Below are 22536 nucleotides of genomic sequence, written 5' to 3' on the forward strand. Positions count from 1 at the left end.
GGGCCGGATAGCGTGGGGGCTTCTACAGACCATTGCAAGAACTTTGACATTTACGTTGACAGGTTTTTAAGAACAAATGACAGGCTGTGAGCACAAGAACAGAGTGATCTGATTGCATTTAAAGAATTATCCTGGCTGCTGTCGTGAAAGAAGAAATGCGAAGGGATCAATCAGGGGCCTGTTAGGAGCATGTGGAACTAACGTGAGAGAGAAAGGACGGGAGCTTGGAGGAGCGTGCGTGGTAGACTTGTTGAGCCGTGCTTGGATTCAGGATAGAATTTGCAAGTAGAGAAGAGAGTCAAGGACGTCTTCCTGTTTGGGACCCGAACGACAGAAAGGACGAGCTGCCACCGTTTACTTAGCTGGGACCGACCTCAGGAAATGCAGATTTGCAGAGAAGAAACCTTGAGTTTGGTTTGGAACATAATGTATTTAGACAACCAAATGGGAGTGACGTGAAGGGTGAGGGAGAATCTAGAATTTGTGAAAGATGTCTAAGTGAGAGATGTAAATTTGGGAGCTGTCTGTGTTTTTAAGAGGAAGCCATAAACTTGAACATTTGCCGCAGCCAAAAGGAAGGATTAAAAAAGAAAAAAAAGCGGTCTTGAACTAGGAGTTAGGCACCTGTGTGTGCAGCATCTTTGTTTTGTGCTGGGAGAAACTTGCTGCTAACCTCTTAGGGAAAAGCACCACATTACGGCTCTAGGAGCTGACGTGCCTGAGACAGTTTGGGGTTCGAACTTGCTGACTTCTTACCAGGGGTTAAAATTTTGTTACTTGGTTCATTTAACTGACACAGTCCGTTTGCTTCTTGCTTATTTCTCAGATGTATCACTTCTTCTTTCTGATTAACAGTTCATGTGTGAAAATGGTTCTGAATCACCCGTACTCGAAATCTCAAACTATGCCAACTGATAACAATACGACAGTTTTATGGTTATGACAAGCGTATAGCTCTGTGAAATACACCAGCACCTGCAGTTAACAGGGCTCGCTACTTGCGCCCACAATCCCCATACATTTTTCAACCTGGCACCCCATCTTCTGGCTAATTCCATCACTAAGGAGTAAGGAAATGCTAATGTGCTCGCTCAATCAACTGGTCTAAGAAATTTGAAGAGAAAAGCGCTACACAACTGGATAAGATCATCTAAATTTCAAGAGAGAGTGGGGCACCTGGGTGGCTCAGTCGGTTAAACATCCCACTTCAGCTCAGGTCATGATCTCATAGTTGGTGAGTTTGAGACCCGTGTCAGACTCAGTGCTGACAGCTCAGAGCTTGGAGCCTGCTTCGGATTCTGTCTGTCTGTCTGTCTCCCTCTCCCTCTCCCTCTCCCTCTCCCTCTCTCTCTCCATCTCTCTCCCTCTCTCTCTCCCTCTCTCTCTCCCTCTCTCTCTCCCTCTCTCTCTCCCTCTCTCTCTCCCTCTCTCTCTCCCTCTCTCTCTCTCTGCCCTTCCCCCACTCGCTCTCATGCTCTCTCTCTCTCAAAAATAAACATTAAAGGGGTGCCTGGGTGGCTCAGTTGGTTAAGCCTCCGACTTCGGCTCAGGTCATGATCTCGCAGTTTGTGAGTTTGAGCCCTGCGTCGGGCTCTGTGCCGACAGTTCAGAGCCTGGAGCCTGCTTCGGATTCTGTGTCTCCCTCTGCCCCTCCCCTGCTCATGCTCTGACTCTCTCTGTCTTTCAATAATAAATAAACGTTTAAAAAAAATAAAATAAAATAAAATAAAATAAACATTAAAAAAAAATTTGTAAACAGAGAGAAGCCCCAGGGCTGTACCCTGGAGGATATCACCATCTGAGGTCTGAGATTAGAGAAGAGCCATCAGAGAAGAGGGAGGAGTTACTGGTCACTAGGTAACGAGCACCTTTCATGAATACGTATTCATCCTTGCCATACTCACTTAAGAGTCCGTGTTTTTATTATCCCAACTTCAGAGAACCATAACTGAGTCTCTGCAAGGCAAAATGGTTTGCCAAAGAAACGCACACATCAAGATTATAATCCGGTTTTAGTTGATGAAATCTGCCTTTCCTGTTCTTGCCTCCACTGCCACGACATGTGCGAATGCATTTATGCTAGTAGCACTTGATGAGCTATTCTTCCAGGACTTTCTCTGTTTTCTTTATAGGTGGGTATGTGGAGGCCTTGGAGGTCACTAAAGAAATGCCAGGCCAGGGGGCCTGGAAGCCTCGCTCCATCTCAGAGGAGACTTACGACGATGTTGAGTGCCCCAGCAGAGGGAGGTAAGTGCATCTCAGCCCTTCAGCAGTGTGTTAAGACTTTAAAGGTAAAACACAACAGGTTAATGGTCTCTGCGTTACTTCTCCCCACAGAACAAGGTCAGATTTCTCTAGCTCATTTGCTTCAGATGATGGTAAGTATAAGAAGACGTTTGCAAATGTGGGTGGGGGGGGGCCTGGGTGGCTCAGTCGGTTGAGAGCCCGACTTCGGCTCAGGTCATGATCTCACGGTGTGTGGGTTCAAGCCCGGCATGGGGCTCTGTGCTGACAGCTCAGAGCCTGGAGCCTGCCTTGGATTCTCTGTCTCCCTCTTCCTCTGCCCCTCCCCCATTCACGCACTGTCTCTCTGTCTCTCTGTCTCTCTCAAAAATAAACATTAAAAAAAATTAAACTTGAGGGGCGCCTGGGTGGCTCAGTCAGTTAAGCGTCCGACTTCAGCTCGGGTCACGATCTCACGGTCCGTGATTTCGAGCCCCACGTCGGGCTCTGGGCTGATGGCTCAGAGCCTGGAGCCTGCTTCCGATTCTGTGTCTCCCTCTCTCTCTGCCCCTCCCTCGTTCATGCTCTGTCTCTCTCTGTCTCAAAAATAAATAAACATTAAAAAAATTTAAAAAAAAATTAAACTTGAAAATCCTCCTATACAGGGTAGCCTTCAATTGTATCTGTGTATCTTAAGCTGATGTATTAGGCTAGGCTAAAGCCATGCTAAGAATGGGAAGATTATTCAGGATGCTTTGGTTCCCCTTTATTGCCCCAACATCCAACACAGCATGTGATGTTTATAGACTCTGAATGTTATATACAAAATATGCAAAGGAAGAGGGTAGAAAGATGGAATCTGTTGATAAACCTGCTTTCTTTGACTATATCAGATCAGACTTAGGATCAGGGGAGAAGCAAATATGAATTTTCATTTTGTACCTACTTTTATAGGGGTTTAATTATTTTTACCATATGCCTGAGGGACCTGGGTGGCTCAGTTGATTAAGCGTCTGACACATGGTTTTGGCTCAGGTCATGATCTCATGGTTCATGAGATCAATCCCTGTGTTGGGCTCTGTGCTAACAGCACGGAGTCTGCTTGGGGTTCTCTGTCCCTTTCTCTCCAAATAAATAAATAAACTTGAAAACAAAATGTGGCTCAGTCTGTTGAGCATCCAACATAAGCTCGGGTCATGATCTCCCTTCAAGCCCCGCATCAGGCTCTGTGCTACAGCTCAGAGCCTAGAGCCTGCTTAGATTTCTGTCTCCCTCTCTGCCCCTCTCCTGCTTGCACTCTCTCTCTCTCTCTCTCTCTCAAAAATAAATAAACATTAAAAAATATTTTTAAAAACGTGCCTGACATGAAAGTGTACCTAGCACATGATAGGTATCCAATAATTTCTGGTGAAATATGAATTTGAGCTATTGTCATTGTAATACATGAAAACAGTTCTTTTAATTCCAGAAGAAAATAGTGAAGAAGTGTATGAAGAGGTCTACAAAACAAAAGGCAACTACCCAAAAATAGAGTGAGTTTCTCTCTTTCTTAGCTTTGTAGCTAATAGTATTGCCGGTATAGGAAAATCAGACTTTAAGAAGTAGTCTTCTTCCTTTGACTCTGTCATCCTTAGGATTTGCGTCATGCGTAGAGAGAAGCTACTTTAATCTATAATTGTGATGAATAAGAGACTTGGGATTGTGTACAGTCATATGCTAGAATCTTTAATCATATTGCTTTTCTCTCTTAAGAAAATGCCCATCTCTCCAAGTAGGGAACTTTAATATCGTGTTAGGAATTAAGTCAAAAGGGAGAAGTAAATAGTAATAAAACTCGCTTCAGCCCTATCATAGCATTTGCGGAAAGAAATCAATGGTTATGACTTAATTTGTGTCTTTGCAAGTTAAGAAGACTGTCTCTGGGATTTAGACTTAATTTAATATCTAAGAATTCAGTGTTATCGGGAACATTTGTTCAAATGGGCCTTATTCGTCAACTTTAGTTACTGAGGGCACATTGTGGAAATGAAAACAGCAATGGTCAAAAGCAAGAAGTTCAAGGGTTGGAGGGAGGAGTAGTGTTCCATGCTGGATGGGATGGTGTGGATGTATCATTCCCTCTCCAGCTCCCCTAAAAAAACCCAAGAGCATATTCGGAAGAATTTTAATCATTAACTGGGCAATAAATGTACCACCATTGTTGTAATATCAGTCAGTCAATTAAAAGTTGGTGACATGGATTTCAGGAGCCAGAATTGCTGTATTTCCAGTATAGTTTGTAAACTATTCTTTCCCTAAGTCATCTTCTCTGAAAGGAAGCTCTTGCTTCACATGTACGAAATAGAGACCATTCGTGGTGGATGAAGCTTGTACTGAAGTATAATTCCCTTCGTAGCTGACTGGCATGTGTTACTTCATATTGGCATCTAAACAAATAAGAATAGCACAGAGGTTGATGAGGCATTTGCTCTCGCTTCCGGGAGTGGGACGTGTTCTGGAATGAGCCTCTTCCTTCTCTAGTACTCTCTCAAATGCCATGTTGTTTATATCCTCTGATTCCTCTTAGCTTAGATGGAAAAGAAGCCCTTAAAAGACTGCAGAAATTCTTGAAGAAAGAAAAGAACAGATTTAAAATGAAGAAAAACAAGTTGAAAGAAAATGTGAGGTAAAAAGTCTTTGGCAGTTGTTTTTGTTTTCCCCCCCATGGGAGAACTCGCAGTGTCAGCCCTGTGGCTCTGCGTCCTAGTCTCAGAAACGGTGCAGGGGGTATCAGAAACCAAAGCCAAAGGCCTGCTTATCACCTGCCTCTTCTTTCCAATTTGTGAATAAACCACACCCACAGCTAATAATAAGAAGGTGACAACATCCGTTTGGAAAAAAAAAAAAAAAATTGATGAAACAGGGTTGTAAACAAGGGTAGAGAGGAAAGCCTAAGCAAAGTCCAGAAAGTAATTTTGTTGCCATAGATCCCTGTTATCACCGGCCATTGTGTTATTAATTATGTCCTTGTATGTTGTCTTGGCCCTGTGAGTTTCAGTGTTTTCCCTGTCTACACTTCTGTATTCTAATTTGCATCTCCAGAGAGAAGTAATGTGTAGACAGGGGAGATGAACTTTGCAGCTGACTAGTTCATATATCTCAAGGTGTTAGACCTGGAAAGGGCCCTCCAAGATCTCCGCGCTAATTACCAGTGGTTGAGAAGGTTACACGTTCGCCAGCAGTATGGGAGGCCTGGATTCTGGATGCTAGTTACAGCTTTGTCGTTTACTCAGTGTGCAGTTGTGGGCAAATCATGCCCCAGCCCATGTTTCCTCTTGCCTACAAGAGAGGCTGGGCAGTTTCTGCAGGCACTTCTCTAATATGTAGAAATGGATATAGACAGAGATCTGTGTTTTATAAGAGCAGGGGACAATAAAATAATTTCCCTAAGGTCACCAGATACATTGGCATGGAATTACTACTCTACCTTGACATTCTCGTCCTTTGTAGAAGCTGAAAGTTACATGATTTTTAGTCCAGTTGTCTGCTGGATCTAGATCTACCAAGAGATCCAACAGACTGTCGTGTTCGCAGATTGTACTCCTGACCATGGAAGTAGAGCTCCAGTGGTCAGTGAGACCTACGCATGAAGGCATACTCGGGCCCTGGCAGGTTAGATGCTTCTGACAAAAAACGATTAGCATGATGCCTGTGGTCCCTTAAAAAATTGATCCAGGCGGGGCACCTGGGTGGCTCAGTCAGTTAAGCGTCCGACTTAGGCTCGGGCCATGATCTCACGGTTCGTGAGTCCGAGCCCCGCGTCGGGCTCTTTGCTGACGGCTCAGAGCCTGGAGCCTGCTTCACATTCTGTGTCTCCATCTCTCTCTGCCCCTCCCCTGCTCATGCTCTGTCTCTCTCTGTCTCAAAAATAAATAAACATTAAAAAAAAAAATTGATCCAGGTGAAAATGCTGATATTTTTTAATGCAAATCTCATTTCCTTTTTCTTAGAATTATTCGGTGACTCCTTAACGACTTTTAGAATACCCAGGCTTTTTCTATGGCAAGTGAATATTTTATGGAAGCTCCCTTTTTGTCCAGTTCCATCTCTCACTCAGATTTCCTTTACCATCCCATATAAATACCCGACAGGTGTAATTCTGCCATGGTATTGGTGCCTCCTTGCTTTAACCATGACATTCTCTTGGTCTGGAATGCACCCGCCCTCCTCCAACCTCCTTTGATTATCAGAGTTCTGGTCTTCCCTTAAAATTTGGTCAAACAGTATCCCTTCTGGGACACCTTTCCTGAACCTCTCTACCCAGACCTGGATTACCTGTGTCTCCTCTGTGTCTCCCTAACATCCTGTGCATGTCTTCTAGCATCTATTAATACTCCTGAGAAACCTTTTTTCTTAGAGAATCACAGGGTTATAAGAGAAATCCATATTATCTAGTGTAATGCAGTACAAAAGCTTTTCTGGAAACTTCCTAACAAGCCAAATATCTGTGCTTGCACACCTCTATAAAAGAGAAATTTACTACCTGCAGAGAAAGATGTTTCATCTTTAGGGAGGTCTAATAAGATTTTTTCCTTGGGCACCTGCACGGCTCAGTCAGTTGAGTGACTGGCCCTGGGTTTCAGCTCAGATCATGATCCCAGGGTCATGGGATGGAACCCTGCATCCGGCTTCCCACTGTATGGAGCCTGCTTGGGATTCTCTCTCTCTCTCTCTCTCTCTCTCTCTCTCTCTCCCCGTCTCCCTCCCTCCCTCCCTCTGCCCCTCTTCCCAACTCACTCTATCTCTCTCAAATAAAAATAAGATATATTTTTCTCATAAATTTTGGCAAAATCTGCCCCTCAGCCTTAATTTTTCAATTAATAACGTGTAGATATAACAGGACAAGATAGAATTTATTACTGTTTTTATTGAGCTTTTTGATTGAACACCAACTCCTACTTGATTACCTTACCTTCAGAGAGAGGTTTTGCAACACTGGGAATGTGACATGGAAAAAGAGTAAGGCTCTCCACCCTCTCTTTCTCTCGGATACACACACTATTAGGACAGTCATGAAATGGTCTGATTTAGGTAGAAATAAGCCAAGAATTAAATGCCAACTGGTCTCAGCTCTGCTGTGAGTTTTACATGGGAACTAGATGTTAAACCTGTTCTCACACCCTCTGTTCCAGATGCACCAACTTCCTTGTTTTTCTTTAAAGAGAACAAGCACACCTCTGCCTGTCGGTCTCTGCATTGGCCATTCCCTTTCCCAGAATGCTTTCATTCAGATAACAGTGTGGCTCACCCCCTCCCTTCCTTCAGATTTCTACTCAAGTTGCCTTATCAGCGAACCCTTCCCTGACCATCTTCCAAAAAATGGCAGACCAGCCCTCACCTGCAGCCCTCCTGGCCCCTCATCTTGCTCTCTTTTGTTCAGTTGCACTCCTCTCCTTAGTTGACAGAACATAAAAATCCTTGTTGCATCTGCTTCACCCTGCTAGAATCCATGAGGGCGCTCATGGTTTTGTCCCCTGCTGTATCTCCAGTATAAAGAACAGTGCGTGAGACATGATAGGTACTCCGTAAATAGCTGATGAATGAGTTAAATGACCTAGAGGAAGGCAATATCGTTCTAGACTTTGTAGCCTCCGTTTCTATGTTTAAATAGGAGCTACCATCACCCTGACCCCAAAAAATAGAGGAACGGAGTTGGCATTAAGAAAGGCTTTGCTGAGCTAGGAACCCTTGAGTGGAGAAGCCAAGGAAGTACGCTAACTAGGCATTGAGGACAGGGAGGGTGAAGGGCTTCACGTGTGTTCTCTCTCCAGTTCTCACAATACTCATGATGCGATAGAAACTCTTTCCATTCACGATGCGATAGAAACTCTTTCATCCATTTCACGGATGAAAAATTAGGGCTTTGAAAAGTTATGTGACTTGCACAGGTAAGTGGACAAGTGGCAGAACTCAGAGTCAGATGCAGCTCCCTCTGGCCCCAGGGACTGCTGCTTCTCTGTTCTGATGGCACCAGGTCTGGTTGTACAGTCACTGACAGCAGGGACCATTGAACGTCCTCAGCTCTTTCCCAGGCACATCTACTTAGGTACGCCCATGCAGCTCTAATACTCCCCGTGTGATAGAGCTGGTGTTCACTCTAGAAATGAAGAACCTGAGGCTTGCATAAAGGTTAGCTGTTTTTCCCAGAAGTGCTGTTTCTTTGGACATTCCTTTCTTAGGTTCTTATCACACAGTGTTGTACTTTGGGTCTCCCTCACTAAACGCCCGGCTACTTCAGGGTAGAAACTGTGTCTGATCATTTTATATACCCAGCACAGGGGTCTGGCCCGTGGTGCCAGTCCCGTCGGACTGCACTGAAACTCACTGCTTAAAATACGTGGATTTTTTTTTCTACCACATCCTGCTTCCTTCCATCTCCTTAACTGTGTAACCGAACAATCTACTCGGGCCAAATGCCCCTCTCCCACTTAGCAAATTTGCTATCTCCCATCTCCCCCTGGCCTGGAATTCTGCCCTCAAGATATCCTTTTGGCTTAACCATACATGTAGGCGGGGTCCCATGTCTGCAGAGGGTGGTTCTCTTTCACCACAGTGGATGTCCAGGTGCAGCTCAGAGATATTGTGCGTTGGGTTCCAGACCATTGCAACAAAGCAAATGTTAGCAATAAAGTGAGTCCAGTTTTTTGGTTTCCCAGTTCATATAAAAGTTGTGTTTATACTGTGGTCTACTAAGTGTGAAACATGTCTAAAAAAATGTACGTACCTTAATTTAAAAATCTGTTGCTAAAAATGCTAACCATCTTCTGAGCTTTACTGAGTCCTAATCACTGATCACGGATCACCATAATGAATAATAATGAAAAAACTTGAAATGCTTCGAGAATTACCAAAATATGATCCAGAGACATTAAGAAAATGTTCTTGGAAAAACAGTGTTGATAGGCTTATTGATGGCAAGTTGTCACAAACCTATTTGTCAAAAACGCAGTGTCTGTGAATTGCAGTGAAACAAGGTAGGCCTGTATTTGATGAGCATCTTGGAAGGTTTGAAGGTGGAAACAGGATCTTGTGAATGGACAGGGCAGAGCCTGAAGTTGTCTAGTTAGGGGAGGGAACTATGGGTGGTCCCAGGGGTACATAAGCTCATTTTTAAATGGTGGTGTGGAAGCAGGGGGATAGTTGATAAGAACAAAGCTACAGGAGAGGTTTGCTTCACATCTTTGCCTAGATGCACTTGGAGCAAGAAACCTAGTCACCAGTATGTTATTTGAGATGGATCAGCTAATCTTTCTGAACCTGGCTTTTTTCCTTAACCCTTTTGTGTCTCCTGTCAATCAACAGTGCATTTTCCATTTCGCTGCCTGATTTAGGTAAGTGACATTCACTTACTACTGGCACAAAACTACTCAGTCCTGGCATATTCAGAGGCAGGGAAAGAGAAGTAGTAATCCTTCCTTCATTCCATAGTTAATGAAAGTTTGAGACATAAAGATCAAAGACCACATTTTATCCAACAGTATAACTTACGTTGGGGAAGATGAATAACGTTTCTCAAGTGCCTACTATATACCAGGCCTCTTAAAATCCCAGAAAAATAGTATCTTTTTAGGAAGCTCTAGGACCCATATCCATACCTTAGTGATCTGGGATTTGTACTCAAGTTTCTCTGACTACAAAGCTCGTGCATTTTACATTATACCACACAGCTCTTGTAGGATTTGACAGCCAAATCACCCTAATTAAGACCTAATAAGTTGGACATGATCAAGTTGCAGTACACTGACTAGCTGAATCAAGGATGGGTCACTGGAATATTCTTTGCTATAAAAACAATAATGCACAGATTAGTACATTGTCTGATCCATAGTATGATCTCAATACATGTACAGTGAGTTGAATCTGCCAGTAAGAAGGCCATGTGTTGTTTGCTGGTTTTTGTTTGTAAGCCTTAGCCATGGTGGTACTTTGATTTCACTCTGATTAGGCAATTCAAATGTATATTATATTTCAGAAATATGAGTTTGCTGTACTAAATAACAAGTGAAGGTTATATAAATAAGCCTGGTAAAATCATAGGTCCCCCCCAAGTTTCCTTGGTCCACGTAAAAATCCAAAAAGCCAACATAGAATAGACATGCATTGTACTCGCAGCCAAATTTATGAATAATCAAATATGAATTATGAAATTATACTAGAAAGTCTCAAACTCATTCAAGTGGTGAATCACTTAAACATGGGATTCTAGGTAAAGCACCAAGGAATGTGAATATCCCAAACTGAAAATGTCCAATAATTTTATGCAAGATTATTATAGAAGAGCAGTTACCAATGGTTTGAAATCAAAATTAAGGAGGAAAAAAACATGAATATTTTACTTAAACTGTCTTTTTCCAGGATTTGGGAAAAGCCCTCTTACTGTTCTAGAAGTAAAACATCTTTGCCTAGTTCCAGGATGATGGGGAGCTATTCTAAAGATGACCCTTTCAGCAACTCGTATTTTCTGAAAACATGCATGAAATTAAATAGACATAAATATGTATGTGTGTATTTGAGATACTAGGGCATGCCACTATTTTTTTAATCTCTTAATTGAATTTCTCCCCAAATGGAGATTCTTTTTGCTCTTTGATCCTTCCAGCCTGTGTTCTATGATCAGATTTTGATCAAACAGACATGGGGAGACACCTGGATAATTGGGTATTAAGGATAATGGTGGACATTGTGGATAATTCAGAAAGCCCAGACATTTGTATGAGCCATACCTAATAGTGGACTATTTTGTTTGTGTCTTGACCCTAGAACTTAGGTCTCAGGAAGTTATTATCTATGATAACGTCGATATAAATGAAAAAGGATCCAGGTAAGTCATTTTACCTCATTGGTCATCCCTACTGATACCTAATCCATTTCCTGATGGTTTGTTAAATATGGTCACAGGGCCACCTCTTCAGAGCCTTAGAAACTGGATAAAAAGTCAGATTCTGATGTCCCTCCCCTCACTAAGAAGGGAAAACAGTGAATAATGTAGGTGATCTAACGGTAGTAGGTGATTCAGAAGTCACTGGAGCTTTGGAATCTGTTTCTTGCCTTTGAATCTAGAGACTTGAAACTCACTTTAATGCAACATACCCTGATTTAATAACCTCCTATGTACAAGGCAACACGGAGGATAGCGAGCAGTGTTTGACGGAGCCTCTATCCTCAAAGACAGAATAACCATCTAACCAGAAAGAAACCATCCTGAAACTCATGCCCCCTCTCTAGCTACTTGTTTTCTGTCCTCTCCCCCTCAACTAAATGACTGAAAAGAAAGGTCTCCTCTGCTTATCCTTGATTCATTTAGGGTTCTAATTTTTTTTTGTACTTATAAACACTATTGCTATAAATAGTCTTATGTCTTCTGTGAATATGTCCTAGAATTTTCCTAGGAGAGACTCAGAAGGGAAGAGAAATGCCGAAGGGAATGCAAATTTATAAGAAAATGCCAACTTATTTTCCAAAGTGGTTGTACCAATTTACATTCTTCCCAGCTGTTTGTAAGGGGAATATTGATCCACATTGTCACTAACACTTAGCACAGAGAGAATTCTTAACTTTGCCAGTTTTGTGGGTATAAAATACTAAGTGTTGAAACCGTTTTAAAAATCACCATTCATATCTTCTATCGAAGGCCCGTTCATACCTTTTTATTCTGTTTTCTTACTGCATTGGTGGTCTTTTTCTTATTTATTTATAGATTTTTTAATGCATTCTAGATATCATCTCTTTGTCAGCTATATATGTTGCAGAGACCTTCTCCCCCATTGTAGCTTGACTTCGCAACATTCTTCCTAGTCTTCTAATGAATAGAAATTTTTAATTTTAATGTATTTGAATTTAGCAATTGAGTGTTGCCTTTGGCATCTTTAGAAGAAATCTTTATCCCAAGATCATATGATATCCTCCTATATTTTCTTCTAAAACTGCTGAATTTTTTGCCTTTTATATTTAAACCTTAGACGTATCTGGAACTGAGTTTTGTGTGTTGGTACTATAATGAAGTATCAATCTAATTAAATTGTCTTACATGTGGATAAATGTCCTGCATGATTAATTGAATAGTCCCACCTTTCCCCATGGATATACAATGCCCTCTTTGTCATACCAAGCTTCCATGTCTGAAGGCCTGTGCCCATGCTCTCTATTCCAGTGTCCTTTCCATCTTAATAGCCTGGTGCTCTGAAAAAGTAGTTAGTAAGATATTACTACACAGAGGGGCACCTGTGTGGCTCAGTCAGTTAAGCATCCAACTTTGGCTCAGGTCATGATCTCATGGTTCATGAGTTCCAGCCCTGCATCAGGCTCTGTGCTGACAGCTTGGAGCCTGCTTGGGAATCTCTTTCTTTACCCTTCCCCCACTTGTGTTCTCTCTTCTCTCTGTCTCTCTCTCTCTCCCTCCCTCCCTCCCTCCCCCTCTCAAAAATAAACATTAAAAAAGATATTAGTACCCTGAGAAAGTAATTGCTATCTGTGCCTTGACATGTTTTAAGACATGATTCATGCCTAATGTACAGTTAAGTTCTATAAATGTCCCATGTGCACTTTAGAAAAATATGCCCTAATTGTTTGGTACAACAATCCACTTAGGTTCTTCAAATCATTCTCTTGTTAAAATCTGTAGATTTATGAATTTTTAGATGTTGGAGCCATCAATATTTGAAAGAAACAGCTTCAAGTCTCACACAAATACGGTAGACTTGTCAGTCTCTTCCTAAAGTTCTGTCATGTTTTGTTTGATGTATCCTGAGGCTCTTTTGTTAGTTGCTTACAAAATTAAAAATATAGCGAACCTAATGTTTCTTCCTCATATGGTAGATGTCTCTATCCCTAATACTATTAATAACAAAAATAATACATAGTTCTTACTGGGGTCAGTAACTGTTACATACATTTAACATGTGTTAGTTCATTCAATCTTCACCACCATCCCATGAGGTAGATACTATTATTATACAAACATTTCAGAAGAGAGACTCAGGCATAGAGGTTGTTACTTGCCCGAGTTCACAGAGGTAGTAAAGTGTAGAAACAGGATTCAAACCCAATCCAGTAGTAAAGAGTTACTACTACACAATGTTGCATCTCCTAGTGACGCTCTGGCTTAACATCTAATTTTCCTGATATATATCTACTGGAACTTTCTTTTAGGATTTCCCTACTATATTTTTAATCCTTTAATTTTCTGTTTTCCATACTCTCATTCATTGGGTCTTGAATAAATAGCCATAGAGCTGCATTTGGCTTTTTAAAATGCCAATATAACAATCTGTCTTAACTCCTACCTTGACCTTGGCCTAAGGTTCAATCTCCTGAAATACTGTGGTGGTGATGCTAGCATTTTCCACGGGACAAACTGGCCATTTGTGCTTGCATACTGCTTGCTGCTGTCTGGTTTCAGCTTAGTTGGCGGGGGCTGCTAAGGTACTGTGCACAGTACTTACTCTAAGGGTAAAGTGTAGCAATTTTTTAAGACACTTGAATCTAGTAGTTTTGTACTGGGAGCGCCCTTTCAGGATACTCTTCTGCCCTACAGCCAGATGAGGAAGTCCAACCTCTGAGCAAAAGGACAATGTAATCAGAGCTACACTTCAGGAAGAGTAAAGGGATCCTTCTCCAGAATGCTTTGGAGAGAAAGTATGAAGTAATACGTATGTTAGAATGTCATTATGATCGCTCAGATGAAAGATGATCAAATGTTCTCGGGGGGTGAAAGAAATGAAGGAGAGAAGAGATTTCAGGGGAGAACTTATGTGGATTTTGTTAAACTGTGAAATCCTCTGGTAGAAACCACATCCTCCTCATCTCTATTATCCAGGTCCTAATATAGCACTTAGATGATGGTAGGTACCCAAGGAATATTTTGTGCATGAATGATGTTTACCACATCAGCCCTCTTAAATTCTGAACAAGACCTTCTTCATGTGATAGGGTAAATCTGTAGTTTGGCTTCACATACACTAATTATTAAAGGCATTTGTAGCAGATAGAACACTGGTGGAAAGAAAGTAGCAGAAGGGAGAGGGAAGATGATACCTCAATTCCTTTTTTCTTTTTAATGTTTATTTTTGAGAGAGAAAGAGCATGAGCTGGGGAGGGGCACAGAGAGGGAGACACAGAATCTGAAGCAGGCCCCAGGCTCTGAGGGGTCAGCACAGAGCCCGACGCGGGGCTCGAACCACAAACCGGAAGATCATGACCTGAGCCGAAGTTGGACACTTAACTGACTGAGCCACGCAGTGCCCCGATACCTGAATTCTTATAAACTTGGCTAGTTTGCTTGTCATACTTTGGTAGATAGGTATTAGATTGAGGAGAAGCCTAAACAGCTCTAGATTAAGTTGTCACTAGGTATTCCAGACCTCTGCTTTTTATTTCCTTTTGTTCAGTAGAAGGTCTCTTGGGGGATTAGCAAGGGAAAGAAGAAGAGGGGGATCTTGAAAAGGACACTGGTACTGGAACATGGCACCAGTGAGACCTGTGGGATATCCTCTTACTTCTCTGAGCCTCTGTTTCTTAACCATGATATGGTAATAAAAAATCCTCATCCTGCCAGATTCTTTAACTAGATCCCTAGGAAACCTAAAATAAGTTGACAAAGGGGCAGAGTGGACCATAATATTCACATGGCTAGCATGGATAGAAATTGGTATGACCTCTCTGAAAGAATAATTTGGCCATATGTATCCAAAATGCCCACACCCTTTACTTTACCCAGTAATTTGACTTCAAGCAATAAGCTCTGGTGAAAAAGGAAACATAAAAAAATTTAATGCATAAAAATGTGTATCTCAGAGTATTTATAAAAAGATGTTTAAAACCACCCACCCAAATACTGAAATATATAGTAATCTGCCAAGTATATGACAGTTACATATATGCTAAATATATACTAAAGAATTTCTAATGACATGGAGAAGTGTTACTCTATAATAACAATTAAAAAATAGAATGCAAAACTGTATGTATAGTATGATCTCAATTCAATTTTTAAAAGTGCTAGGAAGGATGTTTTAAAGGAAACTTAGAGGTCTTTGAGAGGTCAGATTATGCTTATTTTGTCTCTTTTCTACATCTTCCAATTTTTTAAATACTCAGAATTGTCGCTGTGAAAACTAAATTGGTTAACAGCATAAAACTTGACACATAGGTGCTCAGAAAGTTTTTTTTCTAATTTTTTTTTTAACATTTATTTATTTTTGAGAGACAGAGACAGCATGAGCAGGGGAGGGGCAGAGAGACAGGGAGACACAGAATCTGAAGCAGGCTCCAGGCTCCGAGCTGTCGCACAGAGTCCAACATGGGGCCCGAACCCACAAACTGCGAGACCATGACCTGAGCCAAAGTCAGACCCTTAACCGACTGAGCCACCCAGGCACACCAGTGCTCAGAAAGTTTTAGTTCCTTCTATGATACCCTCCCCTCCCTGCATCCTTTTATTTTTTCTTTGAATGGTCTTCGTTAAAAAGAATCTTACTGAAAATTCCAAATGTAGAAAAATAGAATGTTATAAGGAACCCTCATGTACCCATTACCCACCTTTAAAAATTACCAATTTATGGGCAACCTTGTTTACACTGTCACCTACCTCCCAATCTCCAGTATTTTTTTAATTAACATACAGTATTATATCATTTTCATGTGTGTAATATAGGGATTTAACCATTCTATACATTACTCAGTGCTTATCATGATAAGTCTACTCTTAACCTCTTTCACTCACCCCACCACCCACCCACCTCTCCTCTGGTAACCATCAGTTCTCTATAGTTAAGAGTCTGTTTTTGCTTTGTCCTTTTTTGTTCATTTATTTTGTTTCTTAAATTTCACATCTGAGGAAAATCATAGGGTGTTTGTCTTTCTCTGGCTTATTTCACTTAGCATTATATTCTCTAAATCCATCCATGCTGTTGCAAATGGAAAAATTTTATTCTTTTTTATGGCTGAGAAATATACCTGTGTGTGTGCGCGCGTGCATGCATACATGTTTTTTACACCACTTTTTGTTGTGGTTGTTACATACTACTTCTTGATCCATTCATCTATTGATGGACACTTGGGCTGCTTCTCTATCTTAGCTGTTGTAAATAATGCTGCAATAAACATAGGGGTGATCTTTTTTCAATCAGTGTTTTTAATTTCTTTGGGTAAATACCCAGTAGTGGAATTACTGGATCATGTGGTAATTATATTTTCAATTTTTTGAGGAATCTCTATAACGTTTGCCACAGTGGCTACACCACTTTGCATTCCTGACAACAGTGCATGAGGGTTCCTTTTTTCCACATCCTCACAAACACTTGTTGTTTCTTGTGTTTTTTTATTTTGGCTAGTCCAACAGGTGTGAGGTGGTATTTCATTGTGGTTTTGGTTTGCATTTCCCGTATGGTAAGGTTGAGCATCTTTTCATGTGTCGGTATGTCTTCTTTGGAAAAATGTTCTTCTCATTTTTATTTGGATTGTTTGGGTTCTTTTGTTTGTTTTTTGGTGTTGGGATGTAGGAGTTCTTTATATGTTTTGGATACTAACCCATTATCAGATATGTCATTTGCAAATAGCTTCTCCCGTTCAGTAGGTTGCCTTTTAGTTTTGTTGTTTCCTTGGCTGTGCATAAAGAAGCTTTTTATTTTCATGTAGTCCCAATAGTTTACTTTTGCTTTTATTTCCTCTGCCTCAGGAGACAGACGCAGAAAACTGTTGATACAGCTTATGTCTGAGAAATTACTGCCTGTGCTTTCTTCTAGAATTTTTATAGTTTCAGGTCTCACACTTAGGTCTTTAATCCACTTTGAGTTTATTTTTGTGCGCAGTATAAGAAAGTGGTCCAGTTTCATTGTTTTGCATATAGCTGTCTAGTTTTCCCGTCACTATTTGTTGAAGACACTTTTTCGGATTGAATATTCTTCCTTCTGTATCAAAGATTAATTGACCATATAATTGTGATTTTACTTCTGGTTTTTCTGTTCCATTGATGTATGTGTCTGTTTTGTGTCTCCACCGTATTGTTTTGATTCCTATACCTTTGTAGTATATTTTGGAATGTGAGATTGTGATACCTCTAGTTTTATTAATCTTTTCAAGATTGCTCTGGCTATTTGGGGTCCTTTGTGGTTCCATACAAATTTTAGGATTATTCTAGTTCTTTGAAAAATTGCTGTTAGTATTTTGATAGGGATTGCATTAAATTTCTAAACCAACAATATTGGTTATGTCAATCATTGAGCATGGAATAGCTTTCCATTTGTGTCAAAGATTACAGGTCTTTCATCTCCTTGGTTAAGTTTATTCCTATTTTATTTTTTGTGCAGTTATACATGGGATTGCTCAATCTCTCTGCTGCTTCATTATTAGTGCATAGAAATGTAACAGACTTCTGTATATTGATTTTGTATTCTGTGATCTTAATTCATTTATCAGCTCTAGCCGTTTTTTGGTGGAGTCTTTTGGGTTTTCTATATATAGCATCATGTCATCTACAAATAGTGAAAGTTTTACTTTTTCCTTACCAATCTGAGTACTTTTTATTCCTTTTTCTTCTCTGATTGCTGTGGCTAAGATTTCCAGTACTCTGTTAAATAAAAGTAGTGAGGGTAGATATGTTTGTCTTGGTCCTAATCTTAGGGGTAAAGTTCTCAGTTTTTTACCATTGAGGATGATGTCAGTTGTGGGTTTTTCATTTATGGCCTTAATTACGTTGAGGTATGTTCTTTCTAAACCTACTTTGTTAATGCATGCATCGATGTTGTACTTTGTCAGATTTTTTTTCTGCATCTATTGGAATGATCATGTGGTTTTTATCCTTTCTTTTGTTGATGTGACATATCATGTTGATTGATTTGTGAATACTGAATCACCCTTGCATCCCAGAAGTAAATCTCACTTGATTGTGATGGATTTTAATGTATTGTTGGATTCAGTTTGCTAATATTTCACTGAGAATTTTTACATCTATGTTCATCGAAGATACTGACCTATAGTTCTCTTTTTTTGTAGTGTTTTTATTTGGTTTTGGAATAAGGGTAATGCTGGCCTCATAGAATGAATTTGGAAACTTTCCTTACTCTTCTGTTTTTGTTTTTGTTTTTGTTTTTTAATAATTTCAGAAGAATGGATATTAACTCTTCTTTGAAAGTTTGGTAGAATTCACCTGTGAAGCTCTCTGGTCCTGGGCTTCTGTTTTTTGATTATGGATTCAGTTTCTTTGCTGGTAATCAATTTGTTTAAATTTTCTATTTCTTCTTGATTCAGTTTTGGTAGGTTATATGTTTGTGGGAATTTTTCCATTTCTTCTAGGTTGTCCAATTTGTTGGCATATAATTTTTCATAGTATTCTCTTACAATTCTTGTATTTCTGCAGTGTCTGTTGTTTCTGCTCTTTCATTTCTGATTTTGAGTCTTCTCTCTTTTTTTAGGAGTCTCAAGATTTTTATCAATTTCATTTGTCTTTTCAAAGAAGCAGTTCCTGGTTTCATCGATCCTTTCTATTATTTTTATTTTCTATATTGTTTATTTATGCTCTAATGTTTTTTATTGCCTTCCTTCTACTGGTTTGGGGGTTTTGTTCTTTTCCTAACTTCTTTGGGTGTAAAATGAGGTTATTTTTTGATATTTTTCTTGCTGCTCGGGTAGGCCTGTGTTGCTATAAGCTTCCCTCTTAGAACAGCTTTTGCTGCATCCCAAAGATTTTGGACCATTATGTTTTCATGTTCATTTCTCTCCATGTATTTTTCATTTCCTCTTTGATTTCTTGTTTGACCCATTCATTGTTTACTAGCATGTTATTTAACCTCCCTGTATTTGAATTCTTTCCAGATGTTTTCTTGTGGTTGATTTCTAGTTTCATAGTGTCTTGATCAGAAAAGGTGCATTGTATGACTTTGATCTTCTTGAATTTGTTGAGACTTGTTTTGTGGCCTAATATGTGATATGTGCTGGAGAATGTTCCATGTGCACTTGAAAAGAATGTGTATTCTGTTCTAGGATGGAATGTTCTGAATGTATCTGTTTGATATATCTGACCCAATGTGTCATTCAAAGCCACTGTGTCCTTGTTGATCTTCTGTTAAGATGATCTGTCCATTGATATAAATGGGGTGTTAAAATCCCCTCCTGTTGTATTACTGTCAATTGTTATCTGCTCTGTGTATTTGGGTGCTTCCATGTTGGGTGCATAAATATTTACAATTATTATATCTTCTTGTTGGATTGTTCCCTTTATGATTATACAGCATCCTTTGTCTCTTGTTACAGTCTTTGTTTTAAAGTCTATTTTGTCTGATATAAGCATTGCTACCCTGGCTTTCTTTTCACTTCCATTTGCATGATAAATGCTTTTCTATCACTTCACTATCAATCTGCAGGTGTCTTTAGGTCTAACATGAGTCTCTTGCTGGCAGCATATAGATGGGTCTTGCTTTTTTTTTAATCCATTCTGTCACCCTGTGTCTTTTGATTGAAGTGCTTAGTCCATTTACATTCAAAGTAATTTTTGATAAGTATGTATTCATTGCCATTTTATTATTTGTTCTGTGGTTGTTTTACTCTGTTCCTTTCTTCTCTTGCTCTCTTCTCCCACAGTTTGCTGGCTTTATTTAGAGATATAGTTGGATTCCTTTCCTTTATTCTTTGCATATCTATTACTGGTTTTTTACTTGTGGCTACCATTAGGTTTGTATATAACATCTTTTGCATATAGCAATCTATACTTCATTTATGGTTGCTTAAGTTTGAACCCATTCTTTACTCCCCTCCTCCCATTTTATGTAGATGTGTCATATTTTACATCCTTTTATTTTGTGAATCTCTTGACTGATTTTTAATTTTTTTTTAACGTTTACTTATTTTTGAGACAGAGACAGAGCATGAATGGGGGAGGGGCAGAGAGAGAGGGAGACACAGAATCGGAAGCAGGCTCCAGGCTCTGAGCCATCAGCCCAGAGCCCGACGCGGGGCTCGAACTCACGGACCGTGAGATCGTGACCTGAGCTGAAGTCGGACGCTTAACCGACTGAGCCACCCAGGCGCCCCTTGACTGATTTTTATAGATGTACTTATTTTTACTACTTTTGTTCTTCCTACTTTACTCCTACTTATGGTCTTTCCTTTCCATTCAAAGAGTCCCCTTTCATATTTCTTACAGGGTTGGTTTAGTGATCATGAATTCCTTTACCTTTTATTTAGGAAATCCCTTATTTCTTCTGTTCTGAATGATAGTAGTATTCTTGGCTGCAGGGGTTTTTTTCTTTCAGCACTTTGAATGTATCCTCTCACTTCTTTCTGGCCTGCAGTTTCTGCTAAAAAAATCAGCTGATTGGGGCGCCTGGGTGGCGCAGTTGGTTAAGCGTCCGACTTCAGCCAGGTCACGATCTCGCGGTCCGTGAGTTCGAGCCCCGCGTCAGGCTCTGGGCCGATGGCTCGGAGCCTGGAGCCTGTTTCCGATTCTGTGTCTCCCTCTCTCTCTGCCCCTCCCCCGTTCATGCTCTCTCTCTGTCTCAAAAATAAATAAAAAACGTTGAAAAAAAAATTTTTTTTTTAAAAATAAAAAAATCAGCTGATAGCTTAATGGAGTTGCCCTTGCATGTAACTGTTTTATTTTGCTGCTTTTAAAATTCTCTCCTTGTCACTCTTTTTTTGCCATTTTAATCACTATGTGTCTTGGTGTGGACCTCCTTGGTTTGATTTGGTTGGGAACTTTCTGTGCTTCCTGGATCTGAATGTGTTTCTTTCCCTACCTTCTGGAAACTTTCAGCTATTATTTCACCAAATAAATTTCTGCCCCCTCTTCTTTGTCTTCTCCTTCTGGGATCCTGATAAAATGAATGTTAATGCACTTGATGCTGTTGCTAAGTTCCCTAAGTCTCTTCATTCTCCCCCCACCCCCCACCATTCATCTTGCTTCACATTACTTTGTCCTCCAGGTCTCTGATCAGTTATTCTGCTTCCTCTAACCTACCCTTTATTCCATCTAATATATTTTTAATTTCAGTTATTGAGTTCTTCATCTCTGACTGGTTCATTTTTATATTTTGTCTCTTGGTTGAGGGTCTCACTGGGGTTCTCCACTCTTCTCAAGTCAGTATCCTTATGACCATTACTTTAAATTCTCTATCAAGTATATTACTTATTTCCATTTTGCTTATATCTGCTACTGGTTTTGTCGTGTTTTTTTTTTTTTTTTTCATTTGGGACGCACTCTTGTCTCCTCATTTTGTCTAACTCTTCATGTCTGTTTCTATGTGTTAAAAAGTCACTTACACCTCCTGCTTTTGAAAGTAGTGGGTTTATTAAGAAAAGGTCCTACAGTGCCCTGCAAGGTATTGTACCCTGTTCACCAGAACCTGGTGCAGCTGGGGTCTCTCCTTTGTGTGTTGCATGAACCTTGCTGCTATGGCTGAGGTGCATTTGGCTCAAGTCCAGTCATCTGCAATGGCTCTCTACCTGTTGTAGGCAAGATTTGGTTCCTGTGTTTTTAGGTCAGACTGGGGCTTCCTTGGGTTTGAGTTGACTCAGACCAGGCATTTGCTAGAGATGCAATAGCACTGAACTGCAGGACAGTTCCCCTGTGCTGTCCTGAGAAGCTTGTTGGTGGGCAGGGCCTGTAATCATACCAGATGTCTGCCCCCAGCCTGCTGCTGGGGCCACAGTCTGACTGGTATGTATGATTATTTTCCCCTCTCCTGGAGCAGTTTGTAGTGTGCTGGCCCCTGTTGGGTCTGCTTGCACACTGCCAGGCTTGTGGCACTGCTTTGGACAAGCTCCAGTCAAGTGCTGAAGAAGTCAACAGGAGGAGGCAGGGGTGGGTGTGGTGCCAACAAGGTCCACCCTCTGAGAGGGGACCTGCAACTTCGCAGGCTGGGTTGGAAGGGGCAGATCCACAGAAGTGCATGGGGGTGAGGCGATTGGTGTTAGCAAGCTAGGTGGAGAGTGTTCACTGCATTGGTTCCCATAGGTGTCAAGCTTGGGGGTAGGAGAGGAAATGGTGCCCACCTACTCCTTTCTTCCTGGAGAAGATCCCTGTCCTTCCAGCACATGTTCTGAGATTAGTAAATCTCCCTTATGCCCCAGGTGTTTTTTAAACTGTTGCTTCTATGGTGTATCCCCTTGGAACTATTTGTTGTGCTGTCTCTTTAAAGAAAAGGACACTGCTTTTTCTAGCCCTCTTTGCTCTCCCAGAGTTGATGGCACTGTTTTGTTTTGTTTTTTGATCGCACTGATTTTTAAACTTACAGGTGTTAAGCCCAACTGAATGTAAGAACTCATGAAATTTGGCCCCTCTAG

General features: G+C 40.6%; 1 protein-coding gene across 7 annotated transcripts in view; it reads left to right on the forward strand.

Moving 5' to 3' along the window:
- The window catches only part of FYB2 (FYN binding protein 2), a 128927-nt gene that overhangs the window by 96950 nt on the left and 9441 nt on the right, over positions 1-22536 (forward strand). For 3 of the 7 annotated variants that reach the window (XM_058717272.1, XM_058717268.1, XM_058717269.1), the window contains exons 10-15: positions 2133-2247; positions 2338-2378; positions 3677-3755; positions 4790-4888; positions 9565-9593; positions 11023-11083. In XM_058717272.1, the coding sequence (XP_058573255.1) occupies positions 2133-2247; positions 2338-2378; positions 3677-3755; positions 4790-4888; positions 9565-9593; positions 11023-11083 (424 nt within the window). Of the gene's footprint in view, positions 1-2132; positions 2248-2337; positions 2379-3676; positions 3756-4789; positions 4889-9451; positions 11000-11022; positions 11084-22536 lie in introns of those variants that run through there. The other 4 variants (XR_009258098.1, XM_058717270.1, XM_058717273.1 and 1 more) reach the window with 4 other exon arrangements.

Source organism: Neofelis nebulosa, chromosome 2 (assembly GCF_028018385.1).
Source record: "Neofelis nebulosa isolate mNeoNeb1 chromosome 2, mNeoNeb1.pri, whole genome shotgun sequence".
Taxonomy (NCBI): domain Eukaryota; kingdom Metazoa; phylum Chordata; class Mammalia; order Carnivora; family Felidae; genus Neofelis; species Neofelis nebulosa.